The sequence below is a fragment of the Callospermophilus lateralis genome, chromosome X, assembly GCF_048772815.1.
Source record: "Callospermophilus lateralis isolate mCalLat2 chromosome X, mCalLat2.hap1, whole genome shotgun sequence".
Classification (NCBI taxonomy): domain Eukaryota; kingdom Metazoa; phylum Chordata; class Mammalia; order Rodentia; family Sciuridae; genus Callospermophilus; species Callospermophilus lateralis.
The window spans coordinates 20,018,555-20,045,397 of record NC_135325.1 but is presented as its reverse complement, the minus strand read 5'-3'; the positions used below and the strand labels follow the sequence as shown (position 1 = coordinate 20,045,397).

The 26,843-nt window shown below is 33.0% G+C and overlaps 1 protein-coding gene across 3 annotated transcripts in view; it reads left to right on the top strand.

The window, feature by feature from the left end:
• Positions 1-26,843, top strand: part of Dmd (dystrophin) — a 2,011,337-nt gene that overhangs the window by 582,073 nt on the left and 1,402,421 nt on the right. For all 3 annotated transcript variants that reach the window (XM_077107047.1, XM_077107046.1, XM_077107045.1), the window contains 3 exons: positions 15,464-15,565; positions 15,674-15,781; positions 26,096-26,275. In XM_077107047.1, the coding sequence (XP_076963162.1) occupies positions 15,464-15,565; positions 15,674-15,781; positions 26,096-26,275 (390 nt within the window). The remainder of the gene's footprint in view (positions 1-15,463; positions 15,566-15,673; positions 15,782-26,095; positions 26,276-26,843) is intronic.

Below are 26,843 nucleotides of genomic sequence, written 5' to 3'. Positions count from 1 at the left end.
CCTTACATGCACAGGTCCTAAGTTCAATCTCCAGCAAAAAACACACACACACACACACACACACACACACACACACACACACAAAGCTTGTTTTGTACAGCTTAGATACATGGATTTAGTTTTTAAATGCAAATTTTATGTTGTCTAAATTAATTTTAAATATTTCTAATGAAAATTTAACGTCAAAATCCAAAGGTTTTAAAATTATTTTTCCTTTTTTTTGTTCTAATTAGTTATACATGACAGTAGAATGTATTTTGACATAGCATACGTAAGTGGAGTATAACTTCTCATTCTTCTGGTTGTACATGGTGTAGAGTTACACAGGTCATGTAATAATATATGCACATAGGGTAGTAATATTTGCTTCATTCTACTATCATTCCTACGCCCATACCCCCTCCCCTCCCTTTACTCCCCTCTCTAATCCAAAGTGACTCTATTCCCCACCCATTACTGTGAATTAGCATCCACATATCAGAGCAAACATTCAGCTTTTGGTTCTTTGGGATTGGCTTATTTCACTTAGCATGATATTCTCCAGTTCCATTCATTTCCCGACAAATGCCATAATTTCATTCTTTTTTAAAATATATATTTATTTTTTAGGTGTAGATGGACACAACACCATGCTTTTATTTTTATGTGGTGCTGAGGATCAAACCCGAGTCCTGCCCATGCTAGGCGAGCACTCTACTGCTGAACTACAATCCCAGCCCCATAAGTTCATTCTTTAAGGCTGAATAAGTCCATATATACCACAACTTCTTTATCCATTCATCCATTGAAAGGTATCTAGGTTGGTTGCATAGTTTAGCTATTGTGAATTGAACTGCTATAAATATTGATGTGGCCATGTCACTGTAGTATGCTGATTTTAAGTTCTTTGGGTATAGACTGATGAATGGGATAGCTGGGTCAAATTGTGGTTCCATTCCCAGCTTTCTCAGGAATCCATACTGCTTTCCAGAGTGTTGCACCAATTTGCAGTCCCACCAGCAAGGTTTGAGTGTACCTTTTTCCCCACATCCTCACCAATGTTTATTGTTCCTTGTATTCTTGATAATTGCCATTCTGACTGGAGTGAGATGAAATCTCAGTGTAGTTTTGATTTGCATTTTTCTTATTGCTGGAGATTTTGAACATTTTTTTATATATTTGTTGATGCATTGTACTTCTTCTATGAAGTGTCTGTTTAGTTCCTTAGCCCATTTTTTGATTGGGTTACTTGTTTTTGGTGTTATTTTTTAAGTTCTTTATATATCCCGGAGATTAACACTCTATCTATAGTGTGTGTGGTAAAGAGTTTCTCCCATTCTGTAGGCTCTCTCTTCACATTATTGGTTGTTTCCTTTGCTGTGAAGTAGCTTTTCAGTTTGATTCCATCCCACTACTTGATTCTTGATTTGACCTCTTGTGCTTTAGAAGTCTTGTTAATGAAGTCAGGTCCTAATTGGACATGGTGGAGATTTGGTACTACTTTTTCTTCTATTAGGTGCAGGGTCTCTGTTCTAGGGCTTAAGTCCTTGATCCACTTTGAGCTGTGTGCAGGGTGAGAGATAGGGGTTTAATTTCATTTTGCTACATGTGAATTTCCAATTTCCCCAGCACCATTTGTTGACCAATGTATGTTTTTGGCACTTTTGTCTATTATGAGATAACTGTATTTTTGTGGGTTTGTCCCTGTGTGTTCTATTCTGTACCATTGGTCTATGTACCTTTTTTGGTGTGAAATCATGCTGTTTTTGTTACCGTGACACTGTAATATAATTTAATGTCTGGTATTATGATGCCTGCTGCTTCACTTTTCTCACTAAGGATTTCTTTGGCTATTCTGGGTCTCTTAATTTTCCAAATGAATTTCATAATTGCTTTTTTCTATATTTATGAAGAGTGTCATTGGGGTTTTAATAGGAATTAACTTCAGATTGTATAGTGCTTTTGATAGTATAGCCATTTTGCCAATATCAATTCTGCCTATCCAAGAGCATGAGAGATCTTTACATTTTCTAAGATCCTTTTCAATTTCTTTTAGTGTTCTGTAGATTTCATTGTAGAGGTCTTTCACCTCTTTTGTTACATTTATTCTGAAATTTATTTTTGAAGCTATTTTGAATGGGGTAGTTTTCCTAGTTTCAGTGGATTCATCACTGAGGTATAGGAATGCATTTGATTTATGGGTGTGAATTTTATGTCCTGCTAATGTGCTGAATTAATCATTTCTTGAAGTTTTCTGGTGGAATTATTTTAGATCTTCAAAATATAGAGTCATGTCATTCACAAATAGTGATAGTTTGAGTTCTTCTTTTCCTATTTGTATCCCTTTAATTTCTTTGATCTGTCTAATTGCTCTGGCTAGAGTTTCAAGGACGATGCGGAATAAATGTGGTGAAAGAGGGTATTCTGTCTTGTTCCAGTTCTTAGAGGGAATACTTTCAATTTTTCTCCATTTAGAATGATGTTGGACTTGGGTTTAGCATAGATAGCATTTACAATGTTGAAGTATGTTTCCACTATTCCTAGTTTCGAACATGAAGGGGTGCTATAGTTTGTCAAATCCTTTTTTGAATCTATTGAGATGATCAAATGATTCTTGTCTTTAAATCTATTGATGCGATAAATTATGATTATTGATTTCCATATGTTGAACTAACCCTGCATCCCTGGGATGAACCCAGCTTGATCATGGTGCACTATCTTTTTAATATGTTTTTGTATGCAATTTGCCAGAATTTTATTAAGAATTTTTATGTCTATGTTCATCAGGGATATTGGTCTGAAGTTTTCTTTCCTTGATGTGACTTTGTTTGGTTTTAGTATCAGTGTGATACTAGCTTCTAGAATGGTTCTATGGAAGGGTTCCTTCCTTTTCATTTTCATAGAATAATTTGAGAAGTATTGGTCTTAATTTTTCTTTGGAATCTCTTCTGGGTTCCACTCCTGTGATAGGGAAAGCCGCTTCTTCATGCCCTACATCACCTGAGGACACCAGGTTTCCTGTTTTCAGGTTCAGTCTCCAAATAATCTCTCTCACTCCACCCTTCTGAGTTCATGGCCAGATGTCTCTCTCCCAGCAGGTCCTGCAAGCAGTCATATTGGAGGGGTGGGGGTAGAGCCAAGTGGATTTCTATGACCAGGTGTCCCCTGTATAAACCTCTCTCCATATTTGATTTTCTTCTGGTCACTTAGGCACATTTTATATCATGCATTGTGTGTTTATTGGGCCTATATTTTGGGCCAAACTCAGGTTTGCCAGGAACCGGCTTCCTCAGCTCCTAGCTCTAGTTCTGAGGCTGCAAAATGGTTCCTTCCTTTATCCTCTGCAAGCTGCCTGGAGAGATGGCGGGTTTTTTCCCTGCACAGGGATATTCACGCAGCATGTCCTTGTCCTTCAGGTTTATTGGGCAATTTCCTTGATCACTAAATGCTCCATACCCAGACAGGCCTTGGGCCTGCCCAAAATGAGGGTTCTTTTAATTCTGTTATCCCTCTACTATGCTCATGGAGGGACCTCTCTGGCTTATGCTTTTGGCCTGGCCCTGGAAGTGGTTGTGCTGCTGGGGATTTTTTCTTTATTATATCCAACCTCCTGTGTTCCTGTTCTGCTTTGAATGTCCAGTTTTAAATTCCAGTAAAGATTCCCAGCCACAACCTTTTTTTTTTTTTTGTTGCTCACCCACCTTGCAGAGAAGCTGCCTGTCTCCTTTCTTGGTTTCATACCACAGAGCATCCAGGAAGGTGACCTCCTCTATTCTGCCATCTTGGATGAATCAAAATCCAAAGTTTTATAAGAATACAGCACATGACAGATTTTCAAGAATTCTATTAATAGGTGACTTGTGGTGATTTTACTTATCCAGGTGGGTGTTGGATAGAGTTGAAATAACATCATCTCTAGGTTTCTAGAGCTGACCTCAATCTTGATTTTATGACTTATTAATTGAGCAATAAGCTCTCTTATGCCCAATTTATAAAATGGACTCAGATATTAATAGTTCCCACTATATATAATTACAGGAGCAATATAAGCTAATACATTGGAACAATAATATTCATTTTTTTCTGAGCAATAATATTCTTTATGAGTATAAATTATAATTCTAATACATTTAGAATTAGAATGTAATTCTTTTTGAAAAATTTCAAAACTTTCTGTCTCGGGGGAAAACTCTAAACATTATAATATGACCCTTTTTTAAAAAAGTATTTTTATTGAAATACCTAGAAAAGCACACACAATTATAGCTTAAAGACTTTTAACAAAGTTAAAATACTCATGGTTCTATACATGAATAGTATGTTATTAGTAACTAATATATTCCTGTCAAATCTATTGTAGTAATAAACTTTTTCCAATACCTCAAAGGCTACCTCTATCCAAATTTATGATACTTCAGATAAGTTTTGCTATATTTTTAACTTAATGTAAATACATTTGTATGGTATATATAGTTTTAGCTTGACTTTTTCACTCCTTTTATTTATGAAATTCATCTATGTTGTATATAACATTAATTCATTAATTTTCATTGCTGAAACATATTATTTGTATGAATATATCACACTATAAATACTACTGTTAAGAAATTATGGATTGCCAGGTGCAGTGGCACACACCTGTAATCCCAGCAGCTTGGGAGGCTGAGACAGGAGAATCGAGAATCCAAAGCCAGCCTTTAGCAACTGTGAGGTGCTAAGCAACTCAGTGAGACACTGTCTCTAACTAAAATACAAAATAAGGCTGGGGATGTGACCCAGTGGTTGAGTACCCTTGAGTTCAATCCCAGTACAAAAAAAAAAAAAAGAAACTTTGGATTTTTTCATGTTTAAAATCATTACAAACAATGCTGTTGTTAATCAAAGTTATAGATATCTTTTTTGTGAGAATGTATGACTTTATGTTGGGTATGTACTGAGGATTGGAATTTCTTGAGAGTTGGGCATGTGTGTATTTAGTATTATAGATATTTAAACAGATTTTTTGCAAGTTGATTAACAAGTGTATACTCTCACTAGCAGCAAATAAAGTACAAATTGTCTCATAACTTATTCAATACTTGGTTGTTAGCTTTTCAAATTGAGTCCTTCTGGTGGGTATATAATGGTATCTCTTATTTTTCATTTGCATGTACTGATGACTAGTGATATTGAGCAATCGTTCTTTTGTTTAGTGGCTATTCAATTGACTTCTTTTGTGAAGTGTCTATTTTGCTATCGGTCTATATTTCTCTTAGTGATATATTGAAGCTATTTTTATTTTTTATTGGTCCGTTATAGTTCACATAATAGTGGCATTCATTTTGATGTATATATAGAATTCAGAAAACTTAATACCAAAGAAACAACTCATCCAATAAATGGGAAAATGAACTAAATAGTCATTTCTCAAAATAAGACATTCAAATGGCCAACACTTTCATACTCTCGGTAGGAATGTAAATTAGTACAACCACTAAGGAGATTAGTTTGAAGCTATTTTTAAATACATATTCTGAATGTTAATCCTTTTTTTTGGTTATTTAAATTATAATTTCCTTATTTAATAGGTATTTTGCCCTTTTACTCCTTAATGATATGTTTTTAATAAATAGATGTTTAAATTTAATATGACATTCTGCATTTTAATATTTAATACTATGGTTAGTATATTTTTGCCCTGAGTTTTAAAATAAAAGTATCCTCTCTAAAATCATAAGGTAATGTACCATATTGCCATATGGGAAAATTATTACTATTCCTTTCATAATTACAATCCACCCACTATGGCTGGTGTGTGGAAGAGGTGAATGTCCATATTTTCATATAGATCCAACTAAAACAAGACTATTTATTGCAAATGCCAATTTTTTTGCCAATGTTATGCAGGTCGCCTTTGATATAAATATAATACTCAAATGCTTATACATTCATGGCTCAAGTTATAGACTCTTATCAGTTTAGCTTGCCTGCTAGCCTATCTTAGGCCAATATTATATTAAGTTGCTATAGCTTTATAATGAATTTTTATATATGGCAGTGTTGTAAAAGAATAATTACAATAGACAATTAAATAGACAAGATTTTATTCAATACTAATGCAATATGGATCAAGACTCTTGCCATTTTGGGAAAACACTGAACTAATTTCTGTGGAACAAAATGCAGGAGTGATTTTAATTGTTGAGCTGAGTAAATGGAGAAGCGCTGGAGAATATTAGGGGGTTGTATGATCCATAAGATTAGGCTGTGTTTGCTTATTTGTGTATAATGAAGTGAGGCTCCTACACTATTACAGAGACTAGAAGATAGATGTACTATGTTTCTCAATGACCATGTTTCAGAGATTGTGCTGAGGTCCTTGAGAATGGCATTCCTGAATTGTAGATTTTTATTTTTATGTATTTTTTTGCTTTCTAAGGCAGAGAATTAATTTATAATAGCAAGTTTTCTAAATCAGTGCCCTAAGAAAAGGGAGATCAGGGGCTTTATTAAGAAAAAAAAATATAAGATTTAGTGATGCTAAGGGGAGCACTAAAACTGCCTTGTTCGTGCTGGTTAGTTAGTCGGTCAGTAAAACCTATTCATATATTTTATGTCTATTTTGGCTATTTTTAGCCATTTAAATTTCAAACTTGCCAAACTCCCCAAAATTCCCTGCTATGGCTTAAATTAAATTTTATTGAATTTGTGGACCAGTTTGTGGAGAGTTGACATTTTTGTCTTATCAAATCTTTAGATCCATGAATGTCAAATAGCTTTCCATTTATTTAGACCTTTACTTTCTCTCAATATTATATGTGTTTTCAAGGTAGAGAATCTTAGCCTTTTTTCAAGATATTTTCTAGGTATTATTGCAATTCTTATTAATGATATTTTTAAGATTTCATTTTGTATTTGTTCTGATATGGAGATATGCTTTTGATTTTTTTCTTGTTCTTGTATCCAAAACTGTATGAACTTATTAATTTGAATAGTTTATCCATAGCATCATTCTGATGTACCTATACAGCTTGTGAATTAGTTTTATTTCTCCCTGCCAGTCATTATTCATGTTATTAATTTTCCTCACCTTATTACACTGTGTACATTCTCTAGTACAATGGGATTCTTGTGGACATTTGTTTCTCAATTTAGGAGTCAGGAATAAGGTTTTTAATCAGTCCCCATTAAGAATATTTCCTATAAGTTTATTGTAGATGGCTTTCATTCCTAATATTCTAAAAAGGTTTTATTATAACTGCTGAATTTTATCAAATGTTTTTCTGGATCACTTGATATTAGTTTTTTTTTCATTATTGTGTTAATATATCAAAACAGACAATTGCTTAATTTTTTTGATATTAAAATAGCCTTAATTCCAAAAAAAGAACCAATCCTGAATGAGATATCTAATTTCTTTAAGTATTGCTTAGTTTTCTTTGCTAATGTTCAATATTGATTTAGTTTTCCCATTATTTCCATGAAAGTGGTTGACCTGTTATGTTCCTTTCTTATAATATGCTTCCTAAGTTTAAGTATCTGATTGTGCAGGTTTAGGGATTTGCCTAATCCTGGATTACACAAATAGTAGTTTCAAATGAAAATTTGACACACTAATTGACATGCAAATTCCCATTTTTTATTTGTATTTTTTCATTTTTTTAAAAATTGATTTTCAAGATTTCCATTTGTCAGTTTCAGTAGTTTACATCTTTCTAGGAATTGGTCTAGTGCATCAAAAATTCATATAAAGTTCATTTGGTACACATGATATCTAATAATATATTATTAATATTTGAAATTGAGGAGATGTGATATAAAACAAGGGATTTCTAACTTCTCTTATAAAAGTAGGTGCTCTGATTTTTGCCCTTTTTTCCCCACATATTAACCTCAGTAGAAATCAGATAACTCTACACTTTTAGCCATAATCTCTTTCACTACCCATTCACTTATTTTTAAGCTATTTAATGGATTTTATTATGCATAAACATTATAATTTGGGATTTTGTAGATGGATATTTCCAATGCCAAGAGTTAGAACACTACATAGAGGGATATCTGTTCTCCATGCATTTTCTTTCAGTTAATAGATGTATTAGAACATGGTCCTGGTTTAAAAATTAATCTTCTGGGCTGGGGATGTGGCTCAAGCAGTAGCGCACTTGCCTGGCATGCGCGGGGTGCTGGGTTCAATCCTCAGCACCACATAAAAATAAAATAAAGATGTTGTGTCCACCAAAAACTAAAAAAATAAATATTAAAAAGTTCTCTCTCTCTCTCTCTCTCTCTCTCTCTCTCAAAACAACTTAATAGTGACAAATTTCTCAACTCTTACAAGGCTATAAGTCTTATAGATGGCTATTAAAATATGAAAATGATGTAATTTTAGTGCCCTGCAGAAATATTTCACTGTGTTTTATATTAAAATTCCATAAAGTTTCAGAATTTTTACATATGGAGGAAATGCTGATTTTTCTGTCAACTGAAGTATAAATCCTTACCAATCACACCTATTAATCAGTTTTCAGAGAACTTTCATATTTGTTGACTTCTCTGATCCTTGTAGTGACCTAACCCTGAGGGTTATTATTTTCATTTTATTAGGGGAACACGAACATGTGCCAAGATTAAGAGTTTACTGACAGCTATTAAAAAGTTGGAAAACAGAATAGCTAGGACAAGATTTCAGGCAGTCTATATTTTAAGACTGGGGATGTGTAAATCAGCAGATTCAAAGATTCTCCTGTATGGTTAATGGCCATGGTAAATTTTCAAGATTTGGAATCTCAGATGTTGAGTGTAGAACTTCAAAAGTAATCTTTGCTTCCTATAGGTTTTCCAATTCATCATATATGATTGGTAGGTGTGTAGGTAAGTCATGAAGTAAGAGAAAGTGTTCCAATGGAATAATTGGGAAACAGTTACAGTGATGCAATTCAAATTTTAGATATTCATGCACTTCTTCTAAATTCATGTATTACTCTATTAGACTTTATTAACCTCAAGGGTTAGCAGCCTACCTCAAGGAGTCTAGAGCTTGTGAGGTATAAAACCATAAGGAACAGTAAAACCTCAGGCTGTCAAGGAATTCCAGGCAATGGGATGAATGCTGGAAAGGACACTGTCTGCTGAACTGCTCCTAGGACTCCACCTGCTCTTTATTGGTATCCCAATTGAGTAGACTGGAGGGAGCTGGGAACTACAGTTTATTAAGCTACCAAATCACATTAAGTAATAGCCTACAAATAATAATAGCAATGGCAACAACAAAAGGGCCTTTCCATATTTATTCATTAGCACTTTATAAACTATTAAAAATAATATGGGGGCTGGGGTTGTGGCTCAGCAGTAGAGCGCTTGTCTTGCATGTGCAGGACCCGGGATCGATCCTCAGTACCAAGTTAAAAAAAAATGAGTGAAATAAAGGTATTGTGTCCAAGTATAAACTAAATATTTAAAAAAAATAATATGGAATTGACTGAAAGATCACAGAAGAACATGCTTCTTCAACTTAAAAATCTCACTACATTTTCAGCATAATGGCAGAATTTCATTAATAAATCAGACAGTCATATTTGCTTTTTAAAACATAAATCCTAAAAGGAATGGGGCTGTAGCTCAGTGGCAGAGTGATTGCCTAGCATGCATGAGGCATTGGGGTTCAATCTTTAGCACTGCATAAAAAACTAAATAAGGACATGTTATCCATCTACAACTACAAAAAATAAAATAAAAAAATAAATACTGACAAAGAACATACATTCTTTATCTAGAAGTGAAAGTATTTTATGATTTTTTTCTTATTGTACTTAATATGGAACTATGATGTCAAATATGATTTCAGATCAAATTATAATAACAATATTCCAATTTTTATCCACTGGGTCTAGATAAAATATTTAGTAAAATATATTCAAACTTCTATAATAAGAACAACTATATATAAAAAACTCAAAAGGGATTCAACACCTATACATCTTGCTGTGGATTATGTAGCAAAAATTAGAAGGCATAACTTTTATGTCAAATGCCCTGCTTAGTAAATGGCATCATGAAAGAGCATGGGCCTGTAGTCATATTAGATCTGAAGTTGAATCCCAGATACTCAATACTGTGGGATTAGACAAGTTAGTTAACCCATCAAATATAACTTTACTCATCTGAAAAATACACCTTTAGAAGTAACATCAAAGTCCTTGAGTTCACTTAGGAGATATAACAGTTGAAGAAGCATGTTCTTCTGTTCTCTTTCAGACAATTCCATATATTATTTATTTTTAATACTTTAAACAAAAATAAGAATGATACTTTCTGAGAATCCCTCAGTAATTTTTTCCCAATACATTGAAATAACATTTTTTCTCTCACTGGATCACATGTTATTGAAGCTATAAGGCCTGCCAATTTATAGTATGTTGCTTCAGTTAACAGTTTATAAAAACATGCAAAATTGATAACAAACTTACAAATTGGCTAAACATTAGTTTGTAGGACTCTGCCACTTATCTTCTCTCATCATGCGGTTTATTTTCTTTCTTCAAGTTACTTGATATGATTTTCATTTCACCACTGGTAAAATGAAGTTGCATATGCCTTTTAATTTCATGTTTATAATGTAAGAAAGAACCAAAACTGTTTTTCAGAAGGCCCATTACACATAAAATTCATTTGTCTGGGAAGTATAGTGTTGGTCTGAAACTGCCATAAAATGAGCTGGACTGTTCCTTGCTGCTTCCCTCTTTTATCAACTCCACTGTGTGCTTCATTGTGTGGCCCATAGTACATAATTGTTTTTCATTAGTGGACATATGCCCAGGAAAAATTTATTTCTTAATGTCAATTCTGATGACAAAATTTGGTCTCATATCCTATGAGACTTATATAAATTCAAGGATCACTGTACTTCAGCTTTACCTTCCACGTTTGTCAAACTTTCTTCAGTTGCCCTTATCCAAATGTACTTTTGGTAGACATTTTTCATGTTTATCTTGAAAGCTCAACTCAACCAAAGTTCTTGGCATGGATAGTGACATGAGATATGAATTAAATGGGAGGGAAAAATCCTCTCCCTTGTGGATCTGAGCATGGATAATAGAGTTGTGATTTAGTCCATGAATATTTGTTAGAGTAAGTGATGTGACCTTTAGCTCCTCTTACTGTTGAGCCAAAATGAGAATATGAATAAATTTTTTTTCTTATCACCTTGAGAGATGTTATAAATCACTAATTTTGCATTTATGCTTATAATATCTACTTAGCTCTACAAAAGTATGCATTATTTCCTTAAACCTAAGAACTCAGAAAGCATTGAGTAAATGCACATTTTTTTCTCTAGACAGTTATAATCCTAATGTAGTTTTTCTTCTGACACAGGCAAGTATTATATGTTTTCCCTTGTGTAGAACCTAGGAGGTAAACAACATGAAAACAGAAGAGAGTCTATTAGAGGAAAAGGGGGATTGGGGAGGGGGGAGTGGAAAGGGGATAGATAGGATTAAAGTATCTTATATGCATGTACAAATATACTGCAATAAAACTAATATTCCATATAACAAAATGCACTAATGTATTTTTAAATTGAGCTTTTTTGTCAGTCCCATTAAATATAATTCTTTATACTTGTCTAACAATTTGGGTGTTCATTTAATGATAGGAACCAGCATCTTTGAGGCAATCTAGAGCTGAATGATAATCTTCCCATTGCTTAGCTTCATTCTTTGTAATTCAAATGAAGGCCAATACTTTTATGCAATAAAAAGAAATACATTAATTCAAATAGTATGTACATATATGATTATGCTTATATGTATAGCATGTAAGCAAGCAATTCCTAATTCACTCATCTAATTACACTGAGACCAGTAAAAAGCATCGCCCACATTGCAACAGAAGTGACTTAGATTTGATTCATTTAGAGTTTTCTGAGAGCAAGATAGGTTTAAGTAATGGAATGTGTTTTTGAAGGACAAATATTTAAATATAGTGGGAGATGAAATATCTTTTAGGTTTAATAAGTGCTTTTTGTTTTATAAATCCAAATTATTTTTAATTTTTTTAGTTACATGTAACATTAGGATTCATTTTGAAATATCTATAAAAGCCTTGGATAACATTTGCTCTAATTCAGTCCCCAGTACTTCCCCTTTCCCTCCCCTTCTCCATTCCCCTGGTCCCTTCCCTGTACTCTAATGATCATTTTGCTCTTTACTTGTAATTTTTACTTTTTAATTAGTGTCTTGTGGATATATGTGAAGGTGAGATTCACTGTGGTATATTCCTATATGTACATAGAAAAGTTGGGTCAGATTCATTCCACTGTTCTTCCCTTATTCTATCCCTTCTCCCTCCTCCTCAATCCCCTTCATGTAGTCCACTGATCTTTATTCTATTTTTGATGGGCCCCTCATTTTCTTTTCTCTTTTTTACAGGCAAAAAGAGTAAATGACCATTGACATTTATTGGAAGATTTGATTTTTAACATGTTCAAACAAAATGTAAAAAAACACAATACTTACATAACTTCTTCAAGTTAAGAACACTTTTCAATACATGATCTTTTTAATATTTATGTCAGTTCTTATAAGATATTGGTATTTTCTTTAATAGACTTAATAATTTGGCTCTAAGTTTCTTCCAGAAGAGCCTTTTTCAGATATGACTTCTGTATTAGTTTGTAATTGCTGCCATAACAAATATCAGATTGGGTAGCTGAAACAATAGAATTTTATTTTCTCAATTTTCTGAGGGTTAGAAAGTTCAATATCAAACCTACTGATTCAATTGATGTCTTCTGAGTCTTTTCTCCTTGACATGTAAATGGCTGCCTTCTTCCTGTGTCCTCATGTGGTCATGTGGTCTCTCCTTTACATACTTACTCCTGGTATTTGTATCCAAATTTTCTCCTCTTAAAAGGCCACCAGTAAAACTGGACTAGAGACTACCCCAATGGCTTCAATTTTAGACCTTCAAAGAAGGCATTAGCTCTAAATATGATTTCATTTGAGGTAGTGGGTTGGGTGTAGTGCTTCACCAGTAGTTTGGGGGAATACAATTAAACTCACATAATTATTTTGTTTATATTTGGCACATGTAGGTTTTTTTCCAAATAGATATTTGAATAAATTTCATGATTGATGAGTGAGCAAATTAGAACCTATCATGAAATAAAGATAAATATTGTCCAACTCATACCAGGTTCAATGAATTATCAAAATTTGAATCATTATTTGGATACAAAGGACACTTTAATGACATTCTTAAAATAGTGTCTTAAGTAGGTTAATCATATACCTAAAATACTTAATCATTAGTGGTATAGTATTTATAATGGAAAACATGACAGTATACAATGCATCACATTAAAACATTTTATAATTTTAGCTGGCTGTGGTGGCATATGTCTATAATCCCAGCAATTCTAAAGATTAAAACAGGAGGATCACAAATTCAAGGTCAGCCTTAGCAAATTAGTGAGACTCTTAGTAACTTAGTAAGACCCTGTCTCAAAGTAAAAGGAATAAAAATGACTGGAGATTTAGCTAAGTTCATTGATTTAAGTTGGCTTATCAATCCTCGGTACCAAAAAGTATATATTTTAGAAATTTTTAAAAAATTACTTTAAGTAATCTAGAATATGAGGGGTTTTATTTGGATTTGTAGAATCCTACAAATTTTTCTAATAACATTAATAAATTATAATTTTTCAGCAGTAGGATCACACACTTCAGTTTACCTTTTTTTTGCAGCAATACATAAGTGCTCTATGAATTTAAGTTTCCATTTTCTTTCATTTATAAATGCTATAGTTCCTTTGCCCTTCCCCACTTTTTTTTACCATCTTTATAGAAGTTGGTGGGCTATAGCAAATATACTATGTTTTGACCTTTTATAACTATACAATCTAATAAGAAAGATGGTATAGTTTATAGCTAAGGCATAAGGTTTTCTGTTTGAAGTTATTTTTTTCACAACTAATCTATGAAGCATTATGTTACATGAATCAGTGTATCTGATGCATATATAAACTGTTACTAGTTTTCACTAAAAGAACTTAAAATATATATTAGGATAAAACCAATTTATTTATAATAATTAAATGGTAATATTTTTAAGCTCATTGATTTAAGTTGGCTCATTTCCTGAGGGTGTCTTGCATTTCTATTTCAATGTTATGGTTTTTGTCATAACCTAATGTAATTCAAAAGGAGTTGAGTAGAGAATGAAACTATAAAAAATAAGAAAATCAGTTACATTATGCTGAAAGCAATAACATTTTTATTGACACTTCTGAAGAAAATCTGAAAACTCACTTCTGACTGAGATGCATATGAGTACATGATCATTTTAATATTGTAGTAAAATGTTTATTGCCTACTGTTTACTCATGCATGGGATTTCCTTTTTGAAGTTACCTAAGGATAGATGGATTTTTTTCATAACTCTAATTACATTTGTATTGTTTGAATCCCATAATAATATCTTCTAAATGGATTGATCCAAATATGCAGCATCAAGATAAGTAGAAAATTGTGAGGCTTATTTTAGATACTGGATATATTTTCCAAAATATGAGTTGTAAACACTTTTATTTTAGTTTTGATTCCATACAAAATAAAGAATTCCACATATTGTGATACCTCTATCTTTAAAGATCCAACAGCGATGAGGCATTAATTCTCTTTATATAAAAAAATCATAAAAGTTTGAAATTTTAGGCTCTGAAGTGCATCATAAAGGAGTGCAAGTAAATGACATACTTTTTTGTCTTTCAAACACGCCCTGTGCTTTAAAATCATTATAGTATATATTTCTGATCCAAAAATCATTTGTATTTGGTTTATGTTATACATTAAATTACTGTGTACACTTAGAAATTAGTGACATGCTAAAGGTATGGAGTTCCTATTCAGGGACTATTATAATTTTATCTCAATGTTTTTGAGATAGCACATTTCATAGTCTGTAAGAATATAGATAATTTAAACTTTATATGGTAATATTAATTCTAATTATGCAGAATTTAAATAAGAGTCCTTTTAAGGTCTTTAATTGAATAGTCAGACTTTTATTCTTTGGAGCGTTTTTTCAGACCTAAGGAATATACAGAGTTTACATGTTCTCATTGGAAAATCCCATTCATGTTTTTAGCATTGACACATAATAGTTATACATCTTTATGGGGTATAGTATTGTTTTGGTACATATATTGTGTATTGACATTATATAATTTTATATTTATATCTTTGCTAATGTATTGTTGAGATAGTAGTATAACTGCTTCAGGCTGCTTATAAATTGCTTTTCAAGGAAAGGTGAAAGACTGAAATAATCTGAAAGGCACATTGCTTACCTAATTCAAAGCAGAAGCAGAAAGGGTGTTATTTAAAATCCCCATTATACATAGGAGACTCAAAATCAAATACTTTGTCAAATCATTTATGCCATTTTTAATAAAATTCAGTTAAAAATTGTTTACTGATGTGTTCCGTCCTCTCTTCCCCAGGTACTAGGAGATCGATGGGCAAATATCTGTAGGTGGACAGAAGATCGCTGGGTTCTTTTACAAGACATTCTTCTAAAATGGCAGCGTTTTACAGAAGAACAGGTGAGTTACGTGGAAATCATGGCAGTTACAGACATGGAGAGGTATTAATTTGAAAAACAAAAAGGTCTATTTTTAATAATTATTTTTCTTCTCTGAAATTTCTTTCAGTGCCTTTTTAGTGCGTGGCTTTCAGAAAAAGAAGATGCAATGAACAAGATTCAAACAACTGGCTTTAAGGATCAAAATGAAATGTTATCAAGTCTTCAAAAAACGGCTGTATGTATATTTTAGCCTTCAGTAGTCTTTTAAAAGCTTCATAGTATATTATTACCATTTTTTTGGTATTTTCTATCAAGTCTGAAAGGAAATGTGCATCTTTTTTGCTAAGTTTATTCAAAGATGGCATATGTTACTATTTAAAATGGGGAAATCTGTACATAAATTTTCACATTTGCTTTTCAAACAAAATTGTGCTCATGAAAAAATAAGTATACCTATAATAAAACTTTATTTAAAACATAAAAAGTAATACTAAGAAGTATTTGTGAGCTAAGAGGTCTAAGCATCATCATTGTAAACTGATAAAGTTGATACTCAGAGTGATATACGAGAAGTATAAGAGATGATTATTATCACATACATGGGTTAAACCTTATTTTGACCAAAAAGGATAATCAAATGACATTCATTATATGTACCTCATGTGTTTTGAGAAATTATATGACATTGGCAGTAACATGACTCCAGGGAAACCTTCATTGACACATTTGGTTTCAGTTGAACAAGATTAAAAAAAATAGAACTCTACAACTTCTTGATCTTTTGGAATTTTATTACTTTCCAGGAAAGGAGAGGTTGATCTAATATTAGGAACTTAAATTACTAAGTAGAATATTCTAAATTAGAATTTATTTACATTTTAGATACATCAATTTTGTGAAATGCTAACTTGATATTAGCTACTTAAGAAACAAAATTCTATTATAATAGTTCATGATTTTACCTAAATTAATATACTTTTATTTGTATTGATATTAGATATTATACTTATATTGATGCTTGAATAATTTCTTTAAAGCTAAACTTAAATAAATTTCCTTGGTTATTTTAAATATGTGACATTTTACCAAATACTTATTTGCATTATATTTTTTGTTCCATATGTAGTAATACTCATTGGGAATTTCATTTAAAATAGGTTTACTTATTGTTACGAGTTAGCTTTTAAATAAATCATGGGTCAAAGAATAGGTGCTTTTGGAGTGATGCAATGCCTATGGCGTTCAGAAAAGTAGTTTATGTAGTGGAAGATAAGTAAAAAATGTTAGATATATTTAAAAATTTCTTCATCAACTGATGGGGGCCATCGAGAGATTGAAACAATCATATTTATCTTTTTGTAATACTCTTTGGTAGTAATATTTCTGGTAGTAAGGAGATTAATTAGAAGTTTTGAACTAAGTAGCACTGTAAGTGAGATAAGAAGGGAGACATGACAAATGTTGATGGAATGAATAAAACTTACCATAAGAGAGAGAGGTCACAAATGATACCTATACTTCTAAATTGGGTGATTAGAGTCCTAGAAAGGTTAGTAGACTTAAGAGGAAAATGGATGAGAAATATTTGAAAGGCAAAAATGATAATTATTTGAGTTTTGATAATATTGAGTCCAAAATGTCTTCAGGACATCCGAGTGAAAACATTCATTTCTTTAGCCAACTGGATATATATAGCAGACTCTCAATAATGAATTCATAACTAGATAACTATAAGTAATAGAGAAGACTCAGGGAGTATTTTATAGAGTGACACAATAATTAAGAGGGACAAAAACTGAGGGTGCTTCTCAGTTCGGAAAGAAGGGACAGAGGACAAGAAGCTCAGAAAATATATTTGAATAATTCAAATAATTCATGGTACAAGAGGGAGGAAAAGAGTGGTATTACAAAGTGAGAATATTTTACACAGGTAGAGAGTAGTACACACTGTCATATGCCACAGAGAGGAAAATATAAATTCAGGGACGATTTTTAGCATATCTAGGGGAAAGGATAGTTGGGCTACATATCCTTAAAATATGGAATTTTTTTTAAAGAGAGAGAGAGAGAATTTTTAAAATATTTTATTTTTTTAGTTTTGGTGGACACAACATCTTTGTTTGTATGTGGTGCTGAGGATCGAACCCAGGCTGCACGCATGCCAGGCGAGCGCACTACCATTTGGGCCACATCCCCAGCCCTAAAATATGGAATTTTGACAAATATTATTCTTCTGGAGCAATATATGGATCCTTTCAGTCAATATTATGGTGAACACTGATTATCAACATATAGTCATGCTCTCTAACTCAGAACCAAGCTATACTGCTGTTCAAATGCAGAACCATAGTTAATCATAATGGAAATGTAAAAGCCTCATTCAATTGTAGTCTCGGTTAATATAGGCACTCTACCCCTTTGTTTACAATTATATCCTTAATGTTAAGAATGGTGACTTACACAAAGTAAACCTTCAAGAAATATTTACTTGATAGTACCTGTCAGGGAAACCTCATCTTCACAAGGATGAGAGATCAAGAAATACACAATGGGCAGACTTTTTAAAAGGCAACACTTAGTTGTTCTTCCAGTTAACTATTGCTGTGTAACAGATACTTTAAAAGTTTTAGCTTAAAATGAACTTTTTAATTATGTTCATGGATTTTATTGGTCAATAATTTAGAGGACATATACAGAGAATGGTTCATATTTGTTTCACAGTTGTGGGACTTGACTGGAATGCCCACATGACTGGACTCTAGAATCATCTGAAAGTGTTTATTCACTCATACCATCAGGTTCCTGTGTTGGATGCTTTGACGTCTGGGGCTGCTCACCAAAACATGTTCCCTTGGACTTCTCATGTTGTTTGGCCATGTAACAGCACGGTGGCCTTAAATTAGTCAGAATTCACAAATGGAGACTAAGGACTCAAAGCAGCATTATTTCTGTAAAGAAAACTTAAACTTCATAAAGCATTAATACTACCATACTCTTCTGGTAGAAATAAACATAAGCCTGCTTTGATTCAAGGGAGAGGAAATAGTATTCCATATCTTCATGGAGAAGCTCCAAGGTCAAATCATAGTAGAGCATCTTGAACAATATTTTTTAAAATAACCATATCTGGAAAATACCACATGCTAAAAATATTTTGTGATAATAAATTCATAATTTCACTACATAGTGCAGGTTGCTATGTAAATCATTGATTAAATTTACCAATCAAGAATGTTGTTCTTAGGAAGCAGCATATTGACAAAATCCAATTATAGTAAAACTAGAAGGAACTTTGAAAATGATCTAGCTTATCTCTGATCCAATTACAAGTCTAAAGTTCCTTGGGATCAGCTACTCAGGTTATGTCTAAAGAGGAAAATGAGGTCCAGAAAGAAACATATGGCATATACCAGTTATTATATAACATTAGTAGCAGAGTTAAAAGGAACACTAAGACATCCAGATTCTAGCCCAGGCCTTTCAACCCATTTTAAAACTCCTCATATCATTTGATTTCTTAGAAAAAATTAACCGCAATTGAGAACTCTCATTTCTAAAAATCATGTTACACTATTTGGACATTTTTACGACTAAAAGTTTTTGTCATCCTCGGGACCATGAAGAGTCTCTCTTAGCAAAATCTCAATAATTTTTCAATATGATTAAAATTCACACTATGTCACCTTAGTTGTGAACAAAGTAAAAATATGTTTTGTATAAGTCTTACCATTTGATATTTAAGCCAATTAACAAAACCTGACAGCTGGTCTAGAATTTGAGGTAAAATTCCCCTGCTGACTCAGGCAGTGAATAAGAATTTAATGTTCATTAAAATATGTCACAGTCTAAGACCCAAAACAGGTACCATCTGTCACTCATTTCTACTACATACCTGGGTATAGATACAGTAGCTAAATCTCTCTTTTATTTACAATCAGAGTAATTTGTTTTAAAATATTATTATTAATAACCCATGGGATTGCCTCCTATTTTTCACTAGGAATGTGAGGTAAGGAATTTGATATTCCATTTCTTCTAGATCTGTGGGATTCATATCCATGGTATGTAGATCTATTATTTTTATGATTAGATCTATTTTGGGGGGTGTAAAGGAGACAAAGGAGAAAAGAAACTTTGGCCTTTAAGAGGTGAATTAGAAGACTTACAGAATCATGTAAGTTATGGGAAGACCCAAGTGCAGAATACATCTGTTTCTGGGGAATGTTGGTATTGCCAAAGAAGGATAACTCTGGGGAAGCATGGTGATCCAGGAAAGATAAAACAGATAATAATATTAAACACATAAAGAATTATTTCCAGTGTAATAAAAATATGTCTTGGCACTATTCTCTGAGGCATACTACTTATGATAATAGAGTGAAGGTTTCCTGGGTCTTTTGTAAGTATACATTATTTTATTCACTTTAATTAATCTTCTAAACTTGACCAGAAAGAACTTATCTATTTTTGTCTTATTGAACAAGTTATCTTTCTCTTCTTGGTATCTCCTACTGACCCAGTCTGATTTATTAACTGTAGCTTCCTTCCTTCTATGTAAGGGATATGGCAATACTGTACTCTTCACTGGCTGTGGAATCAAGTGACAAGATTAGAGTGCTTATGGGAATTCAATAAGTCCCTGTTGATAATGCTCATCTCCTGTAATGGCCTTCAAAGAATTTATCCACATAGAATCGGTGTTTTATAAAGTGTGGTCCCCAGACCAGCAGCATAAACATTACCTGGAAACTTAGGAGAAACGCAAATTTGTTTGCATACAAAAATATTTTTAAAAAAGATAGTGTGCGATGATCAAATGGGGTTCATCCCAGGGATGCAAGTTTGGTTCAACATATGGAAATCAATAAATGTAATTCCTCACATCAATAGACTTTAAAGACAAGAATCATATGATCATCTCAATAGATACAGACAAAATACAGCATACTTTCATGTTAAAAACACTATAGAAACTAGGGATAGTAGGAATATACCTCAACGTTGTAAAAGCTATCTGTGCTAAACCCAAGGCCAATATCATTCTAAATGGAGAAAAATTGGAATTATTCCCTCTAAAAACTGCAACAAGACAGTTCCCCACTTCTATTCAACATAGTTCTTGAAACTCTAGCCAGAGCATTTAGACAAAAGAAATTAGAGGGATATGAACAGGAAAAGGAGAACTCAAACTATCATTATTTGCTGATGACATGATTCTATATTTAGAGGATCCAAAAAATTTCACCAGAAAACTTCTAGAATTAATAAATGAATTTAGCAAAGTAACAGGATATAAAATCAATACCCATAAATCAAATGCAATTCTATACATCAGTAATGAAAGAGAATTTAGGAAAGCTATCCCATTCACAATAGCCTCAAAAAATACTTAGGAATTAATCTAACAAAAGAAGGGAAAGACTTCTATAACAAAAACTACAGAAAACTAAAGAAAGAATTGAAGGAAACCACAGAAGATAGAAAGACCTCCCATGTTCTTGGATAGGAAGAATAAATAGTCAAAATGACCATACTACCAAAAATGTTATACAGATTTAATGCAATTCCAAGTAAAATCCCAACAACATTCCTCATAAAATAGAAAAAGCAATCTTTAAATTCATTTGGAAAAATAAAAAATCAGAATAGCCAGAGCCATCCTTAGCAAGAAGAGTGAAGCAGAAGGCATCACAATACCAGACCTTGAACTATAGCATAGTGCTATAGTAACAAAAATGGCATGGGAGAATAGAAGACACAGAGACTAACCCACATAAATATAATTATCTCATACTACACAAATGTGCTAAAAACATACATTAGAGAAAAGATTGCCTCTTCAACAAATAGTGCTGGGAAAATTGGAAATCCATATGCAGCAAAATAAAATTAAACCCCTATATCTCACCATGCACAAAACTCAACTCAAAGTGGATCAAGGTCCTAGGAATTAGACCAGAGATCCTGTGCCTAATAGAAGACAAAATAGGCCCAAATCTTCATGTTGGATTAGGTCCTGACTTCCTTAACATGACACCTAAAATGTAAGAAATAAAATCAAGAATCAATAAATGGCATGGATTCAAACTAAAAAGCTGCTTCTCGGCAAAGGAAGCAATCAATAATATGAAGAGAAAGCATACAGAGTGGGAGAAAATCTTTACCACATGCACATCAGATACAGCACTAATCTCCAGGATATATAAAGAACTCAAAAAACTTATCACCACAAAAACAAACAACCCAATTAATAAATGGGCTAAGGAACTGAACAGATGTTTTTCAGATGATATACAGTTGATCAAAAAATATATGAAAATATGTTCAACATCTCCAGCAATAAAAGAAATGCAAATCAACACTACACTGAGATTTCATCTCACTACAGTCAGAATGGCAGTTTTTAAGAATACAAGCAACAATAAGTATTGGTAAGGATGTGGCAGAAAAGGTACACTCATACATTGCTGGTGGGACTACAAATTGGTGCAACCACTCTGGAAAGCAGTATGGAGATTCCTCAGAAAACTTGAAATGGAACCACCATCTGATCCAGCTACCCCACTCCTCTGTAACCAAAGGACTTAAAATCAGCATATTACAATGACACAGCCACTTCAATGTTTATAGCAGCTTAATTTACAATAACTAAACTATGGAACCAAACTAGATACCCTTCAATGGATGAATGGATAAGGAAACTGATATGTATACACAATGGACTATTACTCAGCATTAAAAGAGAATAAATTTATGGCTTTTTCAGGTAAATGGATGGAGTTTGAGAATATTATGCTAAGCAAAGTAAGCCAATCCCAAAAAACCAAAGCCCAAATGTTTTCTCTGATCAGTGGATGCTGATCCCTAATGGGGGAGGGTAAGGGAAGAATGGAAGAACTTTGAATTGGACAGAGGGTATTGAGAGGAGGGGAGGGGGCACGGAGGTAGGAAAGATGATGGAACGAGATGGGCATCATTACCCTAGGTACAGGTACTATTGCATGAATGGTGTGACTCTACAGTGTGTACAACTAGAGAAATGAAAAGTTGTGCTCCATTTAAGTGCAATGAATTGAAATGCATTCTGCTGTCATGTATTAATTAGAAAAAAATAATAAGAGAAATGCAAATTTGTGGGCTTATTCCAAGCTTGCTGACATAGAAACATTAGAGATAGCACCTAGCAATCTGCATTTTAACATCTTTTGGGGATTCTAATGTTCTCTTAACTTGAGAAACCCCAAATAAGACTGATCTACTTAAGTACAATAACTTGTGATTAAAGTGAAGTACTTCTTCCATTTAGATAAGTAATTACAGATTGAGCTGATAAAATTCATTTTTTCTAGTGTAGTAAATATTATCTTGGCATTATTCTCTAAGGCATATTCCTTATGATAATAGGGTGAAGGTTTCCTGGGCCTTTTATAAGTATGTATTTTTTTCCCCACTTCAATTCATCTTCTAACCTTGACAAGATAGAACTCTTCTATTCCTACGTATTTAATAGGGTATCTGTCTTCCCCATATCTACTGTCAACCCAATCTAATTTACTGATGATAGCTTCCTGCCTACTTGGAGGTAGGTCCAAGTGACTGGATTCTATGAAAATAAAATATGTTCTTTTAATATCCCAGCTGATCTTTACCTGTTATAAGTTTTCTAAAGTTTACTTTTGTTGCCTAGACTTTTTAGAATCTGTGGGTTTCTGGCACTCACAGACCCATTATCAATTCTTGATATGCAAAATGACATCCTCTAATTATTAGGAACAGTTAAACCATAATTAATAGTCTCACATAAGATCCAAGCTTAAAAGAAAGACAGGAGAAGGTAATTCATTACTATGATCCAGTTTATCTGGCATAGCCATGGATTTTTTTCTTATCCTCCCTCTGCTAATTATTGTGAGAGAGTCCCTTCAGGAACTTGGAGATTATGGAGAGCACCCAGGGAAGTGGAAAAAAAAGAGAAATATTGAGACCAAACAATCTGCCATCATTATTTTAAAATATTTACATCTATAGAAATTTTTTAGCCAGTGTTTTTGTCATATAGATTTATATGAAAATGTATTCAATAATTATACAATTTCATTATAATGCTATTTTAATTTTACCTTGAGTGTACTTTTCCTCATTGTGTTTTTAATGGTGCCTTTAAATTTATAATTTCACTAAATCCATCTTCATTTGATTTCATATTAACACAGGAGGCTTAGTTTCATTTGTTTAGATAGCACAAGGTTACCCATAGAATTCCAACACAATTTTCTTGAAACAACTCTCAAATTCCTTTTTTGAAATGTTTCCAAATCATTATATATTTAGCTTAAATAATGAATGTACCTTTTAGCCCTTCACATAGGGCTATTTAAATGGTTCTTTAAGCTCTGAGATAGTAAGCCAAAGAGGATTGTACTTTCATTATTTTATTTTTAAATGCATGTCTTTATTTATATCATGCATCTTTCCAAAAAGAACTCACAGTGGCTCACACAAAATAAATGTATGCCAAAAGTTAATAAAGAAAAAAAAATAAAATGAATCTCCATAAAGGAATCTGAGGAATATATGTTTGAAATTCAAGTTTGCCTCTCAGCTCTATTCAGGTAGTATAAACTGTTGTTTTACTACTAGTACAAGTATGCACTTAAATTTTATGGAAAGGTAACATGTGAATTAAACAAAATGAATATAAAAAATCTATATACTACTGCACTAACATTCTGAGAGTTTTATAGATATAACTCCAACTATTAATATTTTTCTGTCATTTTTTTCAAACTGAGAAAAATAGTAATTATTGAGGAAATATATTACAAATGAACTTTAAAAGTTGCTTCCCCTCCCCTTAAAATGACAAGAAAACTGAGACATAAAATATGACAGATAAACCCAGTTCTGAATAAAGGATGAACTATTTGAACATAAAACCAGAATATTTTACAGTTCATACCTATCCATGTAAGTAACATGCTAAAAAGAGCTACTTTGCAGGTGGTGTATTGACTGCACTATGTGGATGATACTTTGGTTCATGAGCAATTGGTACATCTGTTTCATGAAAATTTATTTTATTTCCATATGTAATGTTAGTTGTTCTTAAATAAGCTTGCATTTGTTTTAAAAAGACAGGTATCAAAGTTTAGCTTATATTCATTGTACTTGCTACTGCCAGAAGAATGGGGTTGTAAAAGGAGTATAAAATGATTTTTCTTCCTCCTCCCTATTTCTTTCCTGTGTTTATAAGTTAAGTCACAGGCTAGCATTTGGTACTTGGAAATTGGATTTCCCTATGAGCAGAATGACCTTAGTGGTAGATAAAGTGAAAGAATAAGCTGCCATGATCTACTGATTTCACATAAGTCACTTTGTTTACTATTTCCAAATCAAACAAAAGGCAATTGTGAACCTTCATTGCCCACAGAAACTTTGGAAATATGATTGGTATAAAAAATTACTCTATAAGGGCTGAGGCTGCAGCTTCAGTGGCAGAGTGCTTACCTACCATGTGTAAGGCACTGGGTTCTATCCTCAGCACCTCATAAAATAAACAAATAAAGGCATGCTGTCTATTTACAACTACAATCTTTTAAAAAAAATACTATATGAAATATTTAAGTATTTAGAAAATAAGCAGATAGCTTCTGAGGGATGTGGATCATACTCCATGTCTTTCTTTTTACTTAATGAGCTTCAAATTAACATTAGAAAATAATTATTCCGATAGTCTAACTTTAATTAAATAATAGATGCTAACGAAGCTTAAGGTCTGTTAACTGCATGGAAAGTTTTTATTTATAAATAATAGAATGTTGAAATTGTGGAAATAAATAATATTGCAATTTTCTCCAAATAAACAGCATTTCAGAAAGCAAAGCCCTTTAGACACTCTCATCTTCTCAAGTCACCAGTATTACTGGCACTTTATAGTCAGTTTTTGTTAGAATTTTGTCAGAGGAAATTCACTACCATCCAAGAGCAATGCCACCCACTCCCAATTGTTAAAAAGTAGTTTCCAGCTGAGGGTGGCAGTACACTTCTGTAATTCCGGTAGCTCAGGAGGCTGAAGCAGAAGAATCACACGTTTGTGGTCAGTCTTCGCTAGGATCTAAGCAAAATGATGAGACCCTGTCTCAAAATTAAAAATAAAAAGAGCTGGTGGTGTTGCTCAGTGGTTAAGCACCCTTGGGTTCAATCCCTACTACCAAAAAAAAAAAAAAAAAGACAGTTTCCACATGTTGATCTTGTTTTGACTTTAGAAGAGCTTTTACTAATTGATCACTAGGCAGTCCTCCTAGCTCTGAAGTGCCTCTTCATAGTCTTTTTTCTAATGTCTCTATTTTATAATCTCTTCAACCTTTATTGAAAGATTTTTTGAAGTTATTATGTGTATGTTTATGGATGTTCAATAATTTGCAGAAATGATTGCAGTGTTTTCCCTTTTCTATACAAATGAGTGAATGCATGAAAAGATGGAAACAATAGTGTTTTAATAAAATGTTACCTAGAACCTAAGACTTATTCTGTGATCTGGTTTTAACAGGTTTTAAAAACAGATCTAGAAAAGAAAAAGCAAACTATGGACAAACTCAGTTCACTCCACCAAGATCTTCTTTCAACACTGAAAAATAAATCAGTGACACAAAAGATGGAAACCTGGATGGAAAACTTTGCACAGCGTTGGGATAATTTAGTCCAAAAACTTGAAAAGAGTTCAGCACAGGTAAGTGATACCAATTATCATACTATGAATTATGCTGGAGATTTTGAAACCAGCATTATGAGAATAATGCTATGACCTTACAAAGGGTGTCATAGGATAATTCTGTGCCCAATGGTAAATTGAATTAAAAAAAAAAACATGGCTTCTGCCATGCACACTGGCATGCACCTGTAATCCCAGTGACTCAGGGAGGTTGAGGCAGAAGGATTGCAATGTTGAGGCCACCCTCAGCAACTTAATGAGGTCCTAAGAAACTTAGTGAGATGTAGATGTGTCTCAAAAAAAAGCTCAAGATATAGCTCAGTGGAAAAGCACCCCTGGTTTCAATTCCCAGTATAACACACACACTCTCTCTCTCTCTCTCTCTCTCTCTCTCTCTCTCTCTCTCTCTCTCTCAAACACACACACTCTTACACTCCATTTGTTATCTGCCGCAGTCTGGCTGGGCACAATTCAGGAGCCACTTGTCAAAAGAAACTAACTTTATTTTTAGAACCACACACGATAAACAAAACAGCTCCTCAGGAAAAAACCCTCAGAGCCCAACTGCCACCACCGGCTTCCCACA